At 38.0% G+C, this 23,075-nt stretch overlaps 1 protein-coding gene across 2 annotated transcripts in view; it reads right to left on the reverse strand.

Annotated features, from left to right (window-relative positions):
- Positions 1-11,376: 11,376 nt before the first annotated feature.
- Positions 11,377-23,075, reverse strand: part of LOC139710197 (casein kinase I-like) — a 91,747-nt gene continuing 80,048 nt past the window's right edge. For both annotated transcript variants that reach the window (XM_071622128.1, XM_071622129.1), the window contains exons 7-12: positions 22,178-22,263; positions 15,626-15,710; positions 14,582-14,730; positions 13,872-13,970; positions 13,114-13,304; positions 11,377-11,955 (exon numbers count right to left, since the gene is read on the reverse strand). In XM_071622128.1, coding sequence (XP_071478229.1) covers positions 11,901-11,955; positions 13,114-13,304; positions 13,872-13,970; positions 14,582-14,730; positions 15,626-15,710; positions 22,178-22,263 — 665 coding nt within the window. In that variant the 3' untranslated portion in view covers positions 11,377-11,900. The remainder of the gene's footprint in view (positions 11,956-13,113; positions 13,305-13,871; positions 13,971-14,581; positions 14,731-15,625; positions 15,711-22,177; positions 22,264-23,075) is intronic.

The raw sequence follows: 23,075 nt of genomic DNA on the forward strand, positions 1-23,075 counted from the left end.
GAGTGTGGGCCCCTCTTGTATTAAAAACTCGATGCAAAATTTGACTGAATATAGCAACAAAGCAGCACGAAAAAGTTTTTGCATGAAAAGTTTAGCAGCCCACTAAGAGACAGGCGGACAAACAGTTACACACAAAACAATAACAAACAAAATAATGAGCATGAGACAAGACTGGGACAGCAACAAGACTAATTATAGGAAAGAAAATTGACTTGACGACACGATAGGAAAACAAGACTATAGCGCGACGAAGAGGTAACAAAATAGACAGGAGTATGCAACAGAGACAACGATCCTCGAAGGTTTGAGGAAGAAAGAGAAGAAGAAGAAAAGAAGAATATACAACAAACCCTTCAACTGCGAGGTATAAGTTAAAGAAGATCTTATCATAATCAAAGCTTAGGCAAAAGTAGCAATGATAAAAAGAACGGCAATAAAGATTTTGCGGACGGGTAACAAAATAAGCCTATGAACTAATCTGATTCTGGGGGTCGTCATTATAGGATTGCAAAAGAAAAAACTTCAATCTCCTTTTAAAGGAGTATATAGAAGGAGCAGATTTTATATCGTGGTTATGGGAATTCCAATAATTAGGTCCAGTGTAAATGAATGTATTCTTTGCTAGAACCGTTCGAAAGAATTGGTAAATGAAACTCGTTAGAGTGTCGGGTGGGGGTAATTATGGAATGATTGATTTTTTTGGAACATAGAACCAAAGATAGGTGGCAATAAACTGTGAGTCATACATAATCATAAATTGGCTTAAGTTGTATACAAATAATTTGTTGATTTTTAGTAGCTTATTACAGTTAAACAATACATTTGTATGTGAATGAGTGGGAGAATTGGAAATGATACGAATGGCTTTCTTTTGCAGTAATAACACTCTATTCAGCAGCGTCTGATGAGTATTGCCCCAAGCTAAAATTCCATAATGAAGGTAAGGGAGTATCAAAGAGGAGTATAACACCAGTAATGTCTTTTCAAGAATATAAAATTTTAGTCTGTTCATAACACCTACATTGCGAGAAATGATTTTGCAAATATGATCAATATGTATTTTCCAAGAAAGTTTATTATCTACAAAAATACCAAGAAATTTAAAATATGACACACTTTCTAAATTACAATCATCCAGAATTATTTCTGAATTCAAAGAATCAACAGTATTGCTGAAAAGCATACATTTTGTTTTTTGAACATTCAATGACAACTTGTTGGCTCTGACCCAGTTGGTCACTTTTTTCAATTCTGTATGAACTTGTTGAACAAGAACATCGATATCGTTATGGGAAAAAAACACACCACTGGTGTCATCAGCATAGTGTATAAAGGAAAGTACCTCTGAAACAGAGGAAAAATCATTAATATATATTATGAATAACAGCGGCCCTAAAAGACTTCCCTGTGGAACACCACACTTAACATCTCTTATAACTGAATTATTATCTTTAATTGAAACATAGATTACCTACTCAATTACTCAAGTAGAAACCAACCAAAGTCAACATAATACTCCTTACTTGGATTCACGGATTAAATCATTCCCTGTCTTGGGCAATATCATTCTGATCTAAATCTACATAAATACTATTATAAGATCCATGCCTTAACAATCCACCCACTCATCCATCCATCCATCCATCTATCCATCCATCCATCCATCCATCCATCAATCCATCAATCCATCAATCCATCCATCCATCCATCCATCCATCCATCCAGCCATCCATCCATCCATCCATCCATCCATCCATCCATCAATCCATCAATCCATCAATCAATCAATCAATCAGTCAATCAATCAATCAATCAATCAATCAATCAATCAATCAATCAATCAATCAATCAATCAATCAAAATTTGGTCATCAACAGAGATGCATATTATCTAGATTATGTTTTGACAGTCATCAGTTAATTCATGTTCTTACATTGATTATTCTGTTTAACTCACATCTAATCTGTCAATCGACCTTGTCTTTCACCTACCTAAATGGTCTGTCTACTCTCTATCAATCTACATGTATACGGAAGAAAGCATGAATCCATGTATATATGTATGTATGCATGTATGTATGTATGTATGTATGTATGTATGTATGTATGTATGTATGTATGTATGTATGTATGTATGTGGGTATGTATATACATAATATCGCCGTCGGCATCCTTCCGTCTTCGTGAGACAATGGAGTAGTTCCGTAGAGATGGGAGGTCAGCGGCAACGGCAGGAGTGGTTGAACACTCCCACCCTCAAGTGGCAGTCCCTCTTGCATTTTTTGCAGACCAATGTTGATTGTTGTGTTGTTGAAGCAGTGCAACATCGACGTCTCCTCCTGGGAGAGCCTTGCTAAGGACCGGTCTTCCTGGCGCTTAACTGTGAAATCTGGCGTAAAGGTGGCTGATGCGAGAAATGCAGCTTTGGCTGAGAAGAGAAGAAGGCGGAAGCAGAGAGAGTGCCAGCCACAACAACAATCAACATACTAAATATATACATTATACATACATACTTATATCAGCCTGTTTTTTTGCATGTTTATCAATCTTTGTATCCATCTATTGATATCTATCTAAATCTATCTTTCTATCATCCATCCATCCATCCATCTATTTATCTATCAATCTCTCTCTCTATATATATATATGTATATGTATATAAACATTGTAGTTGTTCCGCGTATTGGCAATACTAGAACTAGCAATAATAAAGTCACAACAGAGGAATGCAGGGAATGCATTAATAGCCAATCTTGATTTAATGAATAATCCAAATTTTCGAGGATCCTTCCTCTTCTTCAGGGATGACAGCACTGTCATCCCTTTGTGTGCCGTGAGTTCCTGTTTGACACAGAAAAACCTCATAATGTTTTACACACTGCCCACAGTCCCTGGCACAGACAGATTTTAAGGGTTAATGCAGGAGACAGTCAATTTCAGGCTATCCTGTTATTGGAGGTTACTTTGCTGAGTAGGGTAATGGATAGTCAACATGAACCTGGCAAAGAGAAACATACATTGAACTAAGTAACCCATCTTCTACTTGATTTTGATGAATCTTTCACTGTTCTGTTTTATGAGAAAACTCTAGCTTTTACAGTCAACTTATTGTGTTGTTCAAAACTAATTGAAGTAAAAGTAATGACCAAGAGATTATGAGTATTTACAACACCTATGAGTCATATGCCATATGTCACATGTGAACTAACCCCAAAAGATCTGTCTTGGTGTGGTGACATTTGCTTGGTTATTGCATATTCTTAAATGAAAAAAAAAAAAAAATGGAGGAATTCACTTCTTTTGCAGAGGTAAATGAAATAAAAAGACAGGTAGGATGTATTGTCCAGTGCAAAGAAAAACTTATGTCAAACTTTGATAAATGGTGAAAATTTACAGTTATATGGAATGATGGATGTTTCATCAAAGCCTCATATACTGTAATAGATTAAAAAGAAAGTTATGAGATGTTGAAAGATTCATGCATTTTCACAAAATGTGAAAATATATGCAAAGTGATGATATCATCACCTTTGAAATCTCCTATTCACTCACAAACAAGTCTTGATTACAGCTCCCTTTTAATTTGATCGAAATAAGCAAAGAAAATGGGAATCCTTTGCATCAATGAATGGTTGTATTGTAATAATCTAAAAACAACTGGGAAGAGGTTGTAATTGCTTTAAATTTTCTTTAAATTCCTGCTAGGTTTGAAATCTGATCCCTCATTCAGGATTATTTCATCTTGAAAAGTAGAAAAATTGGCCCCCTGTTTCCCCACTCCTCCCCCCCCCATGACTGAATAGTTGGATATAATGTACAATGTAGGACACTTGAACAAAATCTTTGTGGATACTTTTCATGATATGAGCAGAGATAGGGGGTTGCATTGAGCGGTGTCTTGGGTTTAGGGGTCTCAAAGGCAAAAGAAGCCTGCAAGAAGCCCTCACACACACACACACACACACACACACACACACACACACACACACACACACACACACACACACACACACACACACACACACACACACACACACACACACACACACACACACACACACACACACACATATGATATATGATATACACATATGTATATATTCATATCTATGTATTTACTTTACTGCATTCATGTAAGTATCATTTTATGGAGTGACATAATACTTTAATCACCAAACGCTGACAACTGTTACCTGGTATCTTACCTTCCCTTGAGGCCCAATATATGAATGACTTTCTCACTTTTAGTCTGTCATAGCACCAGTATCACTCATCATATTTTGCTTAAAAAACAAAAACAAAAACAAATTTGTTGCATTTGGTTATGATACATTTGGTAAAACACACACACACACACACACACACACACACACACACACACACACACACAAATATACCCCAAACAACCCTCTTCTCTCCAGTAAATTCTGAGTTAATCTAAATCATTATCATCCAAACCCTCACTTCATATCTCATTCACTTTCATAGAGAAATCTCAGTTCTAAAGTCTCAAAAAGAGAGATGAAAAATAAAAACCTCATAGATTCAGAAATTATGGATATTAGGAACCTTGTTTGTCCCTAGAATTCAAGAGAATTCTATCATAATCTCTGGGTAATTTGACATCCTGAGCCAAAGAGTAAAATGGCACTTCATTATATTTCCATTAGGTATTAAGGAAGGTGCATTTTATATGCTTGTTTGAGAAAAATAGAATGTGAAAATAACATCAAACAAAATCAAATCAAAATGTCAGGCAAGATGTTTTGTTCTAATTAAGAAAAATACAAGATTCAAAGATATTCACCGTGTAAAACAACACAAAAGCACACAACATGTGAACAAGGCAACATGGTGACAGGTAATACATAGGTCTCCGAAGGGCTTTAAATTCATGTTCTACCATTTGGAATTTGCTTGCTATACAATTGTACATCAAAAGGATCTGCCACGAAACTTGTCTGGCTGACACAATTTGCTAGGATTATGAGTTGTTTCAGAGTATTTTGAGATCAAAAGTGTACACTAATTTTGATCATAGTAGATGACTATTATTTATGCAGCACCCTCCCCTTTCAGTAGTGGGTAGGTAGAATGTTACCTGATGATCGATCATGCCCTAGCAATCGTATTTCTCCAACAAGCTGCATGTGATCTAATTCTTACTCAGATCTACGGATGCTGCTATAGCTCCAATTTGTAATCAATTATACAACATTACGCAGCAGCCAAAATCAGATCTGCTGAGATTGCAATACTATCTAACATTTTCATATTTTTGTCCTTATCCAAATGAAATTGTGTTATCACGGCATTATTTCAAACAGTTTTTTTAATGCATACAACTGTATGTCGTCGCCTGCCTGACAGACAGGCCTTAGCATGAAATTTCACCGCGAAATTTAATTTTTTTTCGTGTCATAATTTGACAGAGTTTTGAAAGCTCTTTCATATGATGCTATCTTGTACCATCATTTTTATTTATTGTGTGTGTGTGTGTGATTTTTCAAGCCTGCTTGCCCTAGGGCTGTTCTGCTGGGCAGACGACGCAGTGTCCATTTTAGAGCAAAAATAGACAGTTTCTGCAGGTGTATGGAAACTATGTTTTACCTTTACAGGGGCATTCCCGACAATTTTCATAATTTCACATCATGGAGTACATAAATCAACAGCTCCATGTATAGATCTGTAGAATATTATTGTGGTCCTTAAGCAGAGAAATCAATACTCTGAAAATCCAAAAACAAATTATACTGAACAGGGATGATGACATAGGAGCCTCACATATTTCAGAAATGTAGCAATGTAATACCATTACAATACCATGTGCTTATTAAACAAGTTCAACTGTGTACAATTTATGCATACTTTCTTCTTTTGCTCTGCTTCCTTGAGCCCCTACTCATGCATTCTTACAGTGAGACTGCCATGTCATCAGCCTTGTTCATTGTGATTTGTTATAAATTTTGAAAACATTCTTATTCCTCATCCCAATATCTATAAATTCTGAAACTCTGTACCCAGTATAACCAATTATTAGTTGCTAATATGTAAAAGTCTGAAAATCATCCGGAGGTCTCCTCTACGTCTCCTCTACGTCATCTCTAAATCAACCCAGTCACCTAAACACATCATTCACACACAGTGAGAGACGTGGCACAGAGCAGCCTTCACGTAACAAATGACAGAAACAACACTTTCCAATGATTTGTATAATTTCTACATATTTTATTCACATTTTTTTCTTTTGACTCCATCATTTCACTCAAGCAGTAATTACGAAATAATCTTTGAATGGAGAGTGAAACAGATCGTGTCGTGTGTGAAGAGGGTACAGGAAGAGAGGCAGAGAACATATGGATACATTATCACAGTCATGGGGACATCATTTTGATTGTTTACACACGGGGAATTCTTATAGACTCAAACATATGTTCATCACATACATCTCATATATCTAGCATTTAACTTGCCCAGGTTTACATGACTAGATTATCTAGGTGTGGGTGGAGAGAGAGAGAGGTTGAGAGAGGGAGTGGAAAATTTGATCGGCTCAGAGGGAATAATAAAAAAACAACAATGAAAAAAACCCAATTTTACGCCATATTTTCACTGTGTCACTTAGGCATTCATTCCTTACAAATGAAAGTACTAACAAAAACTGTAGAATGTGAATGTCATAAAACTATTAAACCCTTCGTACAGGCTTGTCAAACTGTTTTATCTCCATGAAAGATGAAGCAAAAAATGGTGAAGCTTTATGTCCACATATAGATCACACTGTATGCTAATGATACTACAATATTAAGTACATCAATCTAATACAAGAGATAGCCAACTCATTTGTCCAGTTTGCTGAGAAAGACTGTCTCTTCAATTTTGCTTTGTATGAAAAAGAAGCTAACTGTTCACTGACCTATTCCGAAAGGATACAAGGAAAAAATTAATAAAAGAAAGAAAATAAAATGCAGTCATTGTTTAACTCATCTGGGTAACACAGTCGATTACGCTTGAGAAATGGCTGTGAAAGTGTGGTGCTTCCGATGGTAATGCTTTTTTGGGGGGATATTTCGCCCATATCCAGTCCTCTATCTGAGTCATCACTTTTTCAACAAGTACTTGAGAGAAGGACATGGCAGGCCTATGGCTAACTCAAAGGCATAGCTGAAGTGTTTCACTGTAAACAGAATAAAAGCATCCATTTTCCCTCTCAGCCGATCACATTTAACCACTCTGCAAAGAACAAACTAATTTTCATTCCTTTTTTTTTCTCCTCATATTAACTATTGTTGAAAAAAAACAACACATTTATATAAAAAAAGCAGATGCTTGAAGATCACATCCATCTATTCTTCATATTCAAATACACAACTGTGATAGACAGAATTTTGACATAACGCCTATCAAACCACAAACATACAGTTGTATATATATATGTATGTTATGTTTGAAAGAGAGCATGTATGTGTGTGTGTATGTGTGTAAGTGTATGGGTATGTTTATTTTTCTCCCACACCAAACCTCCCACTGTGTCCCTCTTCCACCTTTGATATAGAAAACAAACAATGTTAACAGATATAATGATTTCACCATACGCATTCATCTTCTTCTTCCTTTCTTTTTTGTTTTAAATACAAAAATGCATTGAATTACAGAGATAATGCAAATTTCATTCCAAGGTGATCCGATTCAAAACAGATCACAGAGATGTCAATTCACATGCTCTTTCACACTTTCTTTGTCGTTGTTGTTGTTTTTTATTTGTATCACAGAAGTGTACTTCTCATTAAAATGCAACTTTCAATTATTATCTACATCTCGAGTACAGCTACACAGGGCAATTGTCACACTTTACTTTGTCCTCTTTTCTCTTTAGTTTGCGCGAGCTAGGAAGTTCCGAGAAAGAATACAGATTTTCCTTTCTCATTTTTCTACAACTGCACAAAAGAAACGAAGCTGGTCTACAACGCAAAACCAAAATTGAAATAAAAAAAAAAAAAAAAAGGAGAAGAAAAGAATAAGAATTCTCGCTGGACAAGTTGAGTCCTTTCTCCTGGATGAAATCAAAAGTATACTGTGAAGAAGTTTTACAAAATGTACAATTCATATAATGCTCTTTACTCTCTCACAGAGGCCTTTGCTGAGGCAAAACACTTCGTATGCCACAAGTCGTGGTTTATTTTACATAAGTCAGTACCAGTAATTGATAGGTAAGCATCCTTCCCAGCTTGCTTCTCTCCTTTCAGTGGAATGATGATCTGTATATCACACAACTACAACACGAGGCAAGAATAATGAAGATTTGCAAGGAAGAAGGATATTACAGCAAAAAGAAAAAAATAATCAAATAAACTAAATAAATACAGTACATGAGGGATAGAGAGAGAAAAAAATAATGCCTCCGGCACCACTTCGTGGCGGAGGCATAAAAAGAGCTAGTGAGACAGCCAAAGAAAAGAATGGAAATATAACAACTCTCTACAGATGCATCAGAACAAATTGATGATACAAAACAATATTTCTTCCATGGCATAATTCTCTCTCTCTGTTTTAAAAAGATTATTCTGTACATGCCTTGTGTTTCCACAAATTGGGATATCAACATTCACGATGCATACTCTCTCAACAATATTTTGTCTTATTTTTTTTAAAATTCTGACCTCATTGTTGAAATGGTGTGCTGTGTTTGCAAGGTGCGAGAAAAATTGCTTTGTTGTTTGCAAGAAAAGACAAAAAACAAAAACAAAATGGAAATGTACACATGTTGCATGAACAACTACCATGCTACAACCTTGCTTCACCTTGTTTCTGCATGTTGCCTAGTGACTGTCAACGGTGTGACGTCCAGTCGCAATACCTAGAATTACTTGTGAGTGTGGTACCAAGTAAACTATACATACAGCATTGCCATGAATTTGAATCTGAGGATTGTAATATGTTGTCACTCATAAAACAATCACTCTCTTCTCTCGATGAAAAATGTACACTTATATAAGGCAATTGTGGGTGACAACATATGTTATAAATACAATGCATTTAAGATTCAAGCAATGTCCTTCCCAGGAAAAAACAAAGTAAAAAAACAAAAACAAAAACAAAAAAAGCCCCTCCCCCACCCCCCAAAAAAGAAAAATATGTTCCAAGCTCAAAGTCTTGGGCCATCCCAGCTTGCCAAACAAGCTGCAATGTAAGTCACCCTTACAAAATAACACCCCAGTGCTATACCCCTCTCTGATTTTATTAAATTAAGTGTGTGGTATACAAAATAACTATAATACATTTTGCACTGGTATTAAAAAAAAAAAAAAATCAAACATATGAACTTACACGACTCTTTTTACATTTTATTCAAATATGAAATTGCTTTTTTTCTTGCAAAAAACAAAGAAAATGAAAAAGAAAATACAATAACAATATTCCACCAGCTTCACACAATCAAACACAGGCAAATGTGAGATGGTATATAAAGCCCAGTCAACATAGATGATCATTTCTTTTTGCTGGGAGGAGGGGGTGGGGGTGGGAAGAAGAAAAGCCACTGTTTTTACAAAACACTGATCAAACATGCAGTCATAGATGTATGCATATGAAAGAGAAGGTATAGACCAATGTGCAAGTACAAGAACAGCTAGGGTCAAACTTGGAGCACGGGAGCTTTTGCTGTTGATATTGTGCCACAGTGAATAATACTCTCATGAATGTAGTCATCACTTGACAACATTAGGAACAGAAATGGCCTCACCGGGGTATTGAGTGTGACTTCTTATATAATGTGCTCGACATGTGATCACTTCCTCAGCAGAAGCTCAAATTAGGTGTGAAAGGAAAACTGGTAGGTGAGAAATTTCCCATATGGTTACACCATCCACACTACAGCCCGTTCTGTTCCCCCCCCCCCCCCCCCACGTCACTGCCAGAGGTGCACTGACACTACCTGCCACAGGACAGCGTTGCGTGCCTTGAACAGTGGCCGTCGGCCAACGCCAGGCCCCCAGCCTAGCAATGCATATTTTTCTTATCACTGCGATGATACAGTGGCCTTCCAGTTAATCCAGAGAGGTGGCTGTGATTGCAAGATGCATCATATCAACAGAAATCTCTCTCATCATTTATCGGGCGAACATAACTTTACGTCGACTGCATGGTAGAAATACTCTACGGAAGAAAGCCAGTTCCTATTAACTTTTCTTTATTTTTGTCTGTGCCTTGACGGACAGAAATTACAGACGAGGATTAAATAGATTTAAACAACATTGCACATACTTATAGGTGTTGAAACACAATGCCATACTATGAGAGCTAATGTCCTCAGAGGGAATGGCATTTTTTGAAAGAAGGCATAAGGGGGAACATGCATAAAAAAAAAAAAGAATTACAGCGAGAAGATTACACACAGACATACAGACACACACAAATCTCTACTTCCTTTGGCGTGAAGGGTAATTGTGAAATATGCTGAGAGACAGAGAGAATTAGAGCTTTTAATACACTGACATCAACATATGCAACTTGGTCACAACAGTGCCATATGGAGCTATATTACACGGACTGGCTCCATTTGCAAACATCCCTCAAGACTCTTGTGAAGAAGGGATTCTTTTATCTTACACACATGGACTTTACACGGCCTCTCGAGGGTACAAAACAAACCAAAAGAAGCCTTGCAATGCACTGTATCGGAGAAATATTTATGTCGAAATGGATATGGATTTGGATGTTGATCATGCAAGTTCATCCTAATTTCACACTGTGTTGGTGATGCAACTGCAACAAGTGGTTTTAGTTTGCCCGTCGTGTGAGGCAGATGGGGGAATGGGATGTGAAATAGTGCTACACACGTGCCTATGTGTACTCTGAGAAGTGTTCACATTCTCTATAACTCCTGGAGATGTTGTAAAGCTCTACAATGGACTCTGTATTTAATCTAAACATGAGGTAACGATACAGAAGGTGAGGATTTCTGATTTTGAAATCACCAACAACATTCTTAGAAGAGCATGAAAGTATGCAAACTACGACTACTTAAAAAAAGGGACACAAAGAATAAGATAAGACACCTCAGTCATATGAAATCTTATCTGTTTTCACCATTTATGGTGTAAACACAAGAAGATGAGCTCTAAAGAAGTCAGATTAAAGTAACGCATAATCAGCTGAACGACATAAATGTTCACTCAAGAATATCATCACCACTTCACGGGAAAAACTTCATGTAGAAAACACCATTGAACAGTCATCTTGGTAGTACACACAACGTTTGTTATCATACACACTGAAATATAGTGAAAAAAAAAAAAACTCCGTTCACAAAGCCCATCATGGATGCACTTTTTGTCCTCTTTTTTTCTTCTTCTTCTTCATCTTCTTCTTCTTCTTCAATTCTTCTTCTAATGCAGGCATATAAAACTTGGGTAGCAATAGGGAGACCCTTGTGTGTGTACATGTGGTAGAGACGGGCAGACAAACACTCAAACAGATGAGAGAGGACAGATCACATGTGGAGTATGCAACAGGAAAATAGTGACTGCTTGCACTTGTGGCCTCTCTTCCCATGCTATGTGATTCTCCTCCTCCTCCTCCTCCTCCTTCTCTACGCATGGGTTTCTGCCTCTCATCAATGAACAGTGAACAGTGTTTTTTTTTTTTCTCTCTCTCCTTCTCCCTCACCTCCCCCTGGTGGGCTAGGAACACGTTGTGAGACATCCGACGTCGCACGGATCACGATGAGCGACGACAAACTCGAAAAACAAACGGGGGACGGCGAAAGCATCCTGTTCTGCCAAAGTGTCTGGCTGGCTTGCAGAAACAGTCAAAGAGTCTGGAGAGAAGGGGGGAGGGGGTCGTGATACAGAGGACGTGGATGGTCGTTCCAGGACATCGAGGGGGGCATTGGGTGGTCGGCTACTTACGCCTTCCGAGGCCCTTCTTCTTTTTTCGCTTGAAGAAGCAACAGCACCTGCACGGGGGAAGAAGCATGTGTTGGAGAAGTCCAATTAGAACATGATCAAAAATTGTCACCACAAACAGAGGCCTTATCATATCTCATAATTAACATGGCATCTTGAGATGATCCAGTGGATTCACAACTTGGCAACAAATTGTTTTACTGCTACTCTACACTGCTACTTCACACTGCTACTTCAGATAACGGCATCAGGTACTACAATTCATAGTCTCTGAACCAGACTGCAGTGCCCCTTCATAAACTACCCAACCAGTCCACTAATTGGCTCACAGGACTGGGTATTCAAAGAAATTCTACCCTAAATATAGCAGGCATGTGTAAACCTTCCATTTGGCTTCAAGCATTACTGAATGAGACTGTCCCTTGAATAAACTGCCACATGTATTCCCCAGTCCTTACTGACAACCCCCTCCCAAAACCCTTGCTGGACAGTCTGGAGTTGGGTGGTAATCCACAAATGCTAATTGAATGATCAATCTACTGCAGAAGAACCCTTTTCTCATACTGTAAAAGTGGATGTTTTCGCGCTCGGCGGGGTAAGAAGAGTTTCGCGTGTTTTGAATTCCGCGGAATCAAGACATCAACTACTGGAACATATGGCAAACAAAAATATTCGCGTGCTTTTATTTTCACACTGGTTTCGGGTTGCGCGAAATGCGCGAAAATTTCAACACCACGAAAATTTCTACTTTTACAGTACCCTATAATAAGTCATAATAGGCATGGTCCAAGACCTGTTTTTCCCCCATATACAATACAACTCTACAGCTTAAAGCTCTCATTCTTCAACTGAAGTGAAAGGATGAAGAATGGCTGGAGAAAAACTGCTCATTCCTTTCGATACAAATCTCAAAATCTCACATCCCCTCCATACAGCTCTGTATATATCTGTTCATTGATATTGAGCTCCTATTATTTTACATTAATCGTTGACATTCAAAATATGCCATTGCTTAAGGCAGCACTTCATTTTCATGGTATGACCAACACAGTGACAATGCAAAGGTGATAATGAAAGACCAGAAAATTCTGTCCATAATTTGTCCACAAATGGATGCAAAGTTGTGGATAAGTCAGATTGAGATTAACAATAAGCCCATCCCCTCTTGGATGGGCCATGGCTACAGACTGCAGCCACCCAGTACTCACTTTGTGTCTTCTACCACCTCCACCTCGCCCGTGGGCGCGGTGATGGGTGCCTGCGAACCCTTGTTGAACTCGTCGGCTGCCACCTCCCCGTTGGTGGAGCTGATGACCTGGATGGAGCCTGGCTGGTTGCCTGTCCCTGGGGGCTCCAGTCCTCCCTGCCGCTGGCTCTCCACCCAGCCTTTTGTTCCCAACTGAAATGAAAGCAGCCAGAGGACAAACTAAAACATGTATTCAGCAGCAAAATATTACATAGCTGTAGAGAAAATGGACTGTTTGCTGCTAAGACTGACAATTAATGCTGTACATGTTTTTAATGCATTTCTTTTAATTGTGATGACATAATATCTACCCCACATATCTAAATCTTAAACTATCAAGAAATACAGTGTTTTTTTCTTCTCCACTGGTAATCTCTGATCAGTGAAAGAAGCAGTAACCACAATCAACACAACAGTACCCATCAACATCATAAACACTGACATCATTATCACCATCACCACCACCAAAACAACTACCATCATCATTAGAACAACCACCATCATCACCACCACCACCATCATCACTACCACCACCATCATTATATCCACCACCACCACCATCATAATCACCATCACCATTACCACTACAATAACCACCTGACAACCACCATCACCACCACCACCATCATCAACATCATCATTACCATCATCACCATTACCACCACCACCACCACAATACCAATCACCATGCATAGACCGAAACTTTAAATCCCAACTTACCCCTCGGACGCCATGTTTGTTGTCCTTGTCGTCTCTTCGGTTGTCTTTGGGCGGCGAAGTGGGTCCACCTTCTGTCGTGGAGCTTGGCACATGCGATATCTATGATAAGGTCAAATGAAATGGCCAGAGTTTAATAATAGAGTGCATCACAATCAGACTACCTAACCAGAGCAAACTTCCAGCGACATACCTTGATGTCATTGAAATTGATGGATTGCGATGTATTCTCTGCCTGGATTCTCTTATCTTCCTTGCAAACATTGGTGCCCATTAATTCTTGCAAGGCCAACAAAATACCAAAACATTTACACAAATCTTCTCAAATCAGGTTTATTGGCCATTAAGGTAGAGTGGTAGACGTGTATGACACACATAATGTTTGCAATCAAACATGAATACAAATGGAACTTTTTTATTAAAAAAAGATGAAAAGGTAACACTGAAGACACCTTAATTCCAAGACAAAAGGTAAGTGATGTGTAAGAGATGTCATTTATGTGACTACAGCATCTATTTTGAGATACTTTATGGGACACAATTTGGTTGACTGGTGTACCTATATTTGGATAGCCATAATTTCATTGATATTTGCTGTTAATGTTAATCAAATCTAAACTAAGTTCTTCTCTGTTCTACTACTTTCATATAAGCTTAACTCCCTCATTAGTATGAATTGACATAAAATCTCAAAAGAAAGTTTATAGGCCTACCGTCTCTTTCCCGGTCCAATCAAACTCGGGCGATTTCGCGTATCCCTTCTTCTCGTAGAGGTCGGCGAAGAGTTTGCGCAAGTAGCTGTAGTCTGGTGTCTCAAAGAAGTCTAGTCTTCTGACGTACCTGAGATATGTAGCCATTTCCTCTGTAGAAAGTTTGAGAGGGAGACAGAACAAGGATGATCAAGGAATGTACTCATCTGAGAATGGACAATCATGCCAACAAATTAAGCAATGCACGAAATGAAGCTTAAGGTACGGCACGGAAAGCACAAAATTTCTTAAATAGAGGTCCTGTGTGTGTGAGTCACAACCCACGCATGTACAAGATCCCATTTGGATCCCACACAAGTACCAATGTGTTTATGCCCAGTAGGGCCCTGCATGGCAAAGATCCAGATCCAGATCTTGACAAGACAAATCATTTTGCTGGAGGCCAAACCATCCAAGATTATTTCATCAATATCCTCACCACCACATCTGACACTAAAAATCTCACAAGAACAGAGATATTTAATGTTTCTCGCTAAATGTGCAATGGTTTACGGAATTAAAGTACTGGAACTGGAAAAATAAATCAGTTTTTGTGAATTAGACCCCCCAAAAATTGTTTGTTTGCCTTGGAAAAAGACATAGTTTCTGCAGGTGCAATGGTAGGATCTGGCATTACACAGGCAAAACTAGTGATTCAGCCAAGAGTTTCATCAAAATAATATCTTAACTCTCTCCTTCATATGTATTATTCATAGCACCCAAGTATGCACGATTACATAAATGTTATTTACATTTTTTTTTTCCATTTGTTACAGTCAGAGTGGTTAGGTTTGCGGATGAGCCATCATGTGCTCATGCATATCTCACAATGTTTTTAGATCAATTACTGAAGGAGGGAAATGACGGTACAGATATCAAATTCATCTTGATTTTCTTGATTTTCCTAACAGGACAAGAAAGCATGACACAAATTTCGACTATCACAATGGATGACATTAATAAGCCTGACCGCATCCCTGGTGGCCCCGCCCAAATGGGTCAACAAACCTGGATAATTCTCGCACAGAACTTCAATGGGCGTGGCCCTCTTTGTGTCCCCAATCTTCTGGTATCTCTCCTTCAACGTGTCAGCCTGGGGATGCAGAAACAGGGCGACACTTGTACATTAGAAACACTCATATACATAGGGCCCACATTATCAAGAAACATTGTGTCACACGATACATGTATTGCCAAGCCATTCCTGTGTGTTTCGCACAGAAGCACAATCTTTCTATGAACTTTGTGTAACTCAGCACGAACTATTGTTGTACATGTCTGATGTAATTTTACCATCTACATCTTTTCCTATGTACACATCTACATTTATAAGAATCACATCAATCTATAATGCACTTGACTGCTGCTTTATGCAGTGGCATTTTACTTCAATACACGCCCTGTCTGCTACTGATTTGACTGGGTAGGCCCACTGAACTAGGAAAGAAATTGTACAGTGTAAACAGCCCCTTTGATTCACATGCAGGTTAATGATAAAATGACACAAACAAAACATGATTATCTCCTTAGCCATACAAATTTTCACCATGAAGTACCGCTACACTCTGTAAACAGACCAGCCAGATTCGTTGCTTCCTTTCAAAGATAGGCCAGCCAGTTCATAAACATTGAGTGTACATGATGGAGGGGCATATCTGATCAAGTCAACACGTCAGTGCAGTCAGTGATATCATGCACCAATGTGCTGTAGTTGACTAGGGTGCATGGAGTAGCAAAATCCCTGCATCAAAACTAGTGCTTCATCTCTTCTTTTGCTCTTGAACATCAAAACCTTGCCAATTCTTCGCTTGATTCTTGTCACTCATTTAATGTACCATTTGTTTCTCGATCAAAAGGTTGCGGGAGGTGGGGCTGAGAATGCCAGTGATGGAAAAGGGTTGGGGGAAGTTGGGGGAAACAGTCGTGATGGTGGATCGAAATGAGAAACACTGGGTAATATACTTGAAGTTTATTAACTTCAATACCACTGGCAGCAAATGAGTGGTAAAATCATGCCAGAGCTCCATAAGCCTCGCACCAATGATCACACTACAGAGTGGGATCAATTCAATGCAGACAAGCCAAAAACAAATTACAGTCAACTCCGCGTAAGTCGATCTTTCACAGGACTGGTGACATTCGACTTCTGCGTAAGTCAAAGTAAAATCAACTTATGAGCATTGTCATATCATAGAACGGGAGCGCCATGTGACTCAATCTGATTCAGCTTGGCAGGATCACAGATTGCACTGCAGACACAACCATCCCTATCAATGCTTAAAAGTTTGCGCTGCAAATGCAAGAAGATTATTATTTCTCGATTTACTTTCATTAAGATGTTCATTAAAAAAAACCAAACAAAGATACTTGGAACCCCATAAAACTGAAATCCTCAGTTCCAGCTGTTTTACCTCCGAGCATCGTTGTGCTATCGGTAGGCCTTTACCCTTAATCCTAAAAAGACTGGGGTATTTTGGAGGCTGGAAAAATTGGGGGAGGGGCCTAAAGCTCCCCCCCCCCCCCCCCGAGGATTCAGCTGTTGATTGTCCGATTGCAACCAAATCTAGTATACACACAGTTCATTATGTTTTCTACATGTATAGTCAAATTAATATAATTCCTCTTATCTTTACAGATATTCTTAATTATGTATAGATGAAATTTTTTTCAATTTTTTAAATATTCATGTGTCTAGAAATCCCTGATCAAGGTTATCATATGCAAAAAAGAAGGTGTTCATTGTCCAATTGTGTTATTTCATGTTTGAAATATGTGATACACTTGTACAAATTAGTAATTAATGTATATGCATATTACTAATTAAGTACACATTATGTTGGCAAATGGAATGTTTGGGTACTTTTTATTGTACATATCTTATCATGGAATGATCCAAAGCAAACTTGAATGACAGAAATCATAAACAAGCTCTAATAATCTAAACATAGCATAATCAAGATTATGCAGTGTTTCTATAGTTTGCACTAGTTCCTTTATGTATTTCTTCGTTTTTCATTTTTTTTAATGTTACTTGTAAGTATTTCTTTGCTTTTTAGTCTAATGTATGTCATTGCTTTGTGATCTAGCAGAGTTATTTGTATTAACAAATGACATTAATATAGACTGAAAAGAATCCAATGAAAATATAGTTTGATAACAGTTTCTGCAATAAACAGTGTTTATTCCAGTCCCCATTTACTTTACACACAAACAAATGCAAAATATCAAATTTTTCTGGACATGCCACGTGAAAATGTGACATAACTCTGTAATCATATAAGCGGGGCATGCATATTTGGTATCGAGAGTTGCACAAAACTCTAGAGGGTAGAAAAAAGTCATGAAATAAAAGCGTGAAATCTTTAAGCGTTACAAAATAATCGCAGATTATGTTGGGGGGGGGGGGATCCTTTAAGGTAAGATCAGCCTTTTCAGGGTTAAAATAATCTACACCGTATGCTGTGCAGTACAGCATGCATTGTACGATGACACTGTATTGATGAACAGAACAGAAAGTGCCAGAGTATTCTTGTGATTAAAAAAAGTGACAATTGTTATTCTCAACGCTTGTTGGATGTTTCAAATATGACAATACAGTGCATGTGATCATGTTGCACGTTAATTACTCTTACATTGTATCTTCACATCGTCTACATGATGTGAAGATTATTCCAAAGGTTCGTTAATCCATAAATGAAATAAGGTCCATTATTCCAAAGTTTTGTTTATCCGAAAATGAAAAAGAAAAAAAGTTTTGATTATACCGAAGGTTTGTTAATCCGAAAACAAAGGTTTGTAATTCTGAACGTTCGTTAGTAGACATCTTCTTTTCATTTTTGAACTAACGAGCCTTCAGAATAACGAGCCCAATTTTATTTTCGGATAAATGAACCCTCGGATTTTGGGTGTTTAAGGTATGAAAATACATGTGATCATGTCGCATGTTAATGAAACTTCACATCATCTACATGATGTGAAGAAAAGCCAGTTAAATGGATGCGAAAAAAAATACACATCTGTTAGTGCTAATGAGTCTCGGGAGTGCATGGCAGTGTCAGCGATATACGCACCTGCGTATATTTATTAGTTGCACCCCGACTTCTGGGGACCTATTTAGAAGAAAAAGAACAGGAAGAAAAATGAAATTGGTGCAGCATTGCTTACAGTTGTCATCCCGCAGGTTCATTAGTAAGCACCTTCTTTTCATTTTTGGATTAACGAACCATATCTATTTTTGGACTAACGAACCTTTGGAATAACTAACCCCATTTCATTTTCGAACGAACCTTTGGAATAAGAAACCATATTTCATTTTGGGATTAGCAAACTTTCGGAATAATGAACCTTTGCTATGATGCTGTAAAATTTCATGTTCGGCTTAACGAACCCCATTTCATTTTCTGATTAACATTTACACAGGTATAGGGAATGCATGTGTTTTGGAATAGCAAACCTTCAGAATAACGAACATCATTTACAACATGGTGCCTTCAACACTGCATTTAGCTTACTTGCATCAATGAGAAATGAAAAAGTGTCTGTAATTACCTTTCATTAAGTGACAAATTGTTGGTTGACAAATTTTTGGTTGATAAATTGCTGATACTTATCATGTAACTATGGTGAAAGTTTTCATTGCATTTTACCCTTTCAATTTCTATTTCAAAGACTAAACTGTGCCCAACTGCAACAGATTAAAGATTTGAACCATGGATCACGCCATCTTTATTGCATCTCAATTTAATCATGTTGCCATTTAGTGCGATAAAACTTTAGCCCAAAGGACACAATAGAACTCAATAAAATAAGGAAAATGAGTTTTTCCAGCTGATGTACATCCCCTAAACACACGTCAAAAGCCGCCTGAAAATAATGGAATCGGAATGGTCTTGTCTTGTAGCTTCACTCACTCTTGGCTTATTATGGCTTTCCAAGAAAACTATCATGAGTGTATCAACAATGTTTACGTAGCAGTAGTCTTTGTGTGCACAGGTACGTATGAAGCTGCAAACATTCATGATTTGCTTCTATGCTTCTGCTGGCTTGCGTAAGCTTGGGCGAGCCTGTGGCAAGTCTGGAGACTAAGTTTTGTGTAAACAAAATGAATGCATGGTGCAGTTTAACAGTGATTCACTACACTTTGCGGCACAATAAGACTTGAATAGGTGTTGCAAATTTAATGATTTTTCTTTGAAATTGTCCTCAGAAACTGATTGACTTAGGTGATAAGTTGACTATCAAGAAAAATGAACTTGTATGGAGGAATAATACACGTAAGCCTATGCACAAAAATTGGACTTCACCATTAGCTTTGACTTCACTGATTATTCAACATTGTATGCACAGTTGACTTACGTGGAGTTTACTGTAATGAACACCCACACCAATGCGGACATATCCAAAACTACACCACTGGTTCAGCACTCCAAGGGACTGGCATATATCACGTCTGCATGGTACAGCTCTTGCTCTGCATTACAGTTTACCTAAATACGGCAACCTCAATTTTTGCAATTTTGTTACCTCTGCCAAGGGAGGAGGTTATGTTTTCACCGGTGTTTGTTTGTTTGTCTGCATGCAAAATAACTCAAAAAGTTGTGAATGGATTTGGATGATACTTACAAGAAAGGTTGAGAATAACACAAGGAACAGATGATTAATTTTTGGTAGTGATCTGGGAATTTTTATGGCTTTTATGAAGGATTTTCCATATTTTGGCAGGTAGGGTCAATGAACTTGGAGTTCAAGCTGCGCATTTTTTCAAGTTTGCATATATGCACACTAAAGTGCATGCTCTAGTTTCTGCTAGGGTGAGGCACGCCGTGTAGCTGGAAGTTGATGACGTTTTACAAAAGGCTTCTATATTGGGAAATCGGGCAATATTCAGCACGCATACATGGGTGGAAACCACTGATATATCTATGGAAGAACAAGATCAGTGGTAAAAATGAGCTGCTTGGTGGAGGTCTGTGCTCTCAGAGTGCTTCTCTAGGTTTCAAATGCACTGAGGTTGGCAGCTCTGTACTACACAAGATTAAAGACTGTAATCTCTGGTAACACTAGGGTAAAAGTTATGGAACAAGACCACTTGAGTCTAAAATGGTATACCAATGATAATTCACACCAGACGTTGATTCAAATCACTACTGAATACCCTCTTCTGGGTTTCTTCCCCCCTTTTTACATATGTATCAACAAAGGATGTTAGAGCTTATTACAGTTAGTTTAAATGTTTCCCTACTAGTGAGGCCTGAAAAGTATGTAAGATATATCAGGTATATCACATTATTAAACAAAAGGGCACGATAACTGCTATTGACAGAAGAGGCTGGAAAGTTTTTTTATATGCTTTTGTGTTCATGGCACTATCTGAAGTATAACAAACCACACGCTACTATCAATCTAGCCATAACATGTTTCTTATCTGCTGACAGACAGGATGTGCTTGAAGTTGTCAGGGAATTGTCAAAAGTATTGTCCAGTCCTTTTAAGGCCATGTGATGGAGACATGAGCTGCATGGTAAGTGATCATTTTCCCTCTACAAAAATATTAGTTTCTCTTAAATATTCCGCATAATTTCATACCCAGTCATATGAGAGTTTTTTGTTTTGTTTTGTTTTTTCTGGGGGCGGGGGGAACGGACCAACACACAAACACATCGTTTGGCGGACTAAAATGATAAACCATGTTGCACACATCGAAAAAATAAATATGAAGAAAAAAAATATGAACACATGCATCTACAAACTCAATAATCTGAAGAAATGGATGGTACCATTAAAGAGGGAATCCACCCAAAAAATAAATAAACTCAAAAAGAAAGACAAAAAAAAAAATCCCTACAGAACATTTTAAACATGACAATAATCAGGAAAGAAATAAGGAAGATATGGCATTTTCAAATTTCACATTTTTTCAGACAACATTTCCTGGTGGTAGGTAGGTTTATACTGGCTGGATTTAAACTTGTGTGGTATCTCTGTCATGAATCTGATGGAGCAATCATTATCTACCAACAAGATGTAATTCAGAGTATTTATATTTAATGCATATTGGAAGACAACTTCACCTTCAAGTGCTTCTAAAAAATAAATACAGAATGACACAGGGAAGAATAACAGGATTTCTCAACATCCAATCCTATGACTTGTTTACCTTGAAATTTGAGCCATCTTCTCCTATTACCACCAAAATGCCACCATCATTTGAAATTTGGAGGGAAACAGGTTGCTACATTTTCCGGCTCGTCTTTGACATTTGAGAAGTTGTGTACTTGACATTTGTAACATTTGCTGTTGTGATAGCTCTTCAGTCTGTGTTTTTACACCAAAGAAAATGAATGGACTTGAAACCAGGGAAAGGCATGTGACAGAGATGGCAAATCCGGCATGAATATGATTCTGCAGGTACAGAGCGGTCTTCAGTGAAAGTAGTGACAGTCTACGGATGTTGTCATTAAGTTAGAAACCGAGAGTGTTTGTCTTGCCCTGAGAGGCAAATTCAAGGAATTGTAATGTTTCCTTTATCTTTTTGTTGGGTTGAAAGCAAGATGCTGTTACCTTTAATCCCTGCCATGGTAAGCTGCCCCGTAGAAAGTACATGAACATGTGACCTAAGGCTTCTAAGTCATCCCGCCGACTTTGCTCTGTAGGAAGAAATAGAAAGAGACACAGACAGACAGACAGACAGACAGAGAAAGATGGAGACAAGAGAAAACGAACATCCACTTTAGAGACTTGCTGGACACACAAGGTAGCACTCAGCATAAACAGAGGCTGCGGGACGATTATAAACATGATGAGCTAAAAAATGAGCACGGTGGGGGAAGAGACCGGTCTTAGCTGCACACATCCCTCCTATCCCACATGTCTACATGATTTTCTAGCATCTTCTTCACAGGAGACTAATCAGTTCCCCCCTCCCCTTAACACTTCAGAATTGTATACAATAACAACAGCAAGGGCACTGTCATTCCTGACTGACTTTCAGTAAAATTCACATTAATCAGAGAACTTTAAAAAACATGAAAGAAAATGATTTAAAGGAAGACTTGTTGAACACACTAAACTAAATTATCATCATTTTGTAAGCACAGTGAACAGGCCATAATCGAATCTATCAAAGATACAACGCTGACATGTTCAAAACAGCTAAAGCCCATTGCATTGCCAGCAAGACAGCCAACTATGAATTCATAGTGTAGGTCCTGATTATCTTTCCTGTACTGTATACATTTGACCAATTGCCACATAGCATCTTCCCTGGCTATGTAAAATGACAGCTAATGTTACCATTTCCCAAAATGCCTGTTGTTGATGTACCAGCCTGACATCATGTGTACACACACATGAATAACATCTCATGTTATCTTTTCCTGAATGAGTAGATGCTGACATGATACACATCAAATCTATGGCCAACATTGTGTATTGTTCTCATACATAGGAGGAACCCCTT

This window comes from Diadema antillarum, unplaced genomic scaffold (assembly GCF_040938485.1).
Source record: "Diadema antillarum isolate AM-2024a unplaced genomic scaffold, OU_Dant_1.0 seq00001508_RagTag, whole genome shotgun sequence".
Classification (NCBI taxonomy): Eukaryota; Metazoa; Echinodermata; class Echinoidea; order Diadematoida; family Diadematidae; genus Diadema; species Diadema antillarum.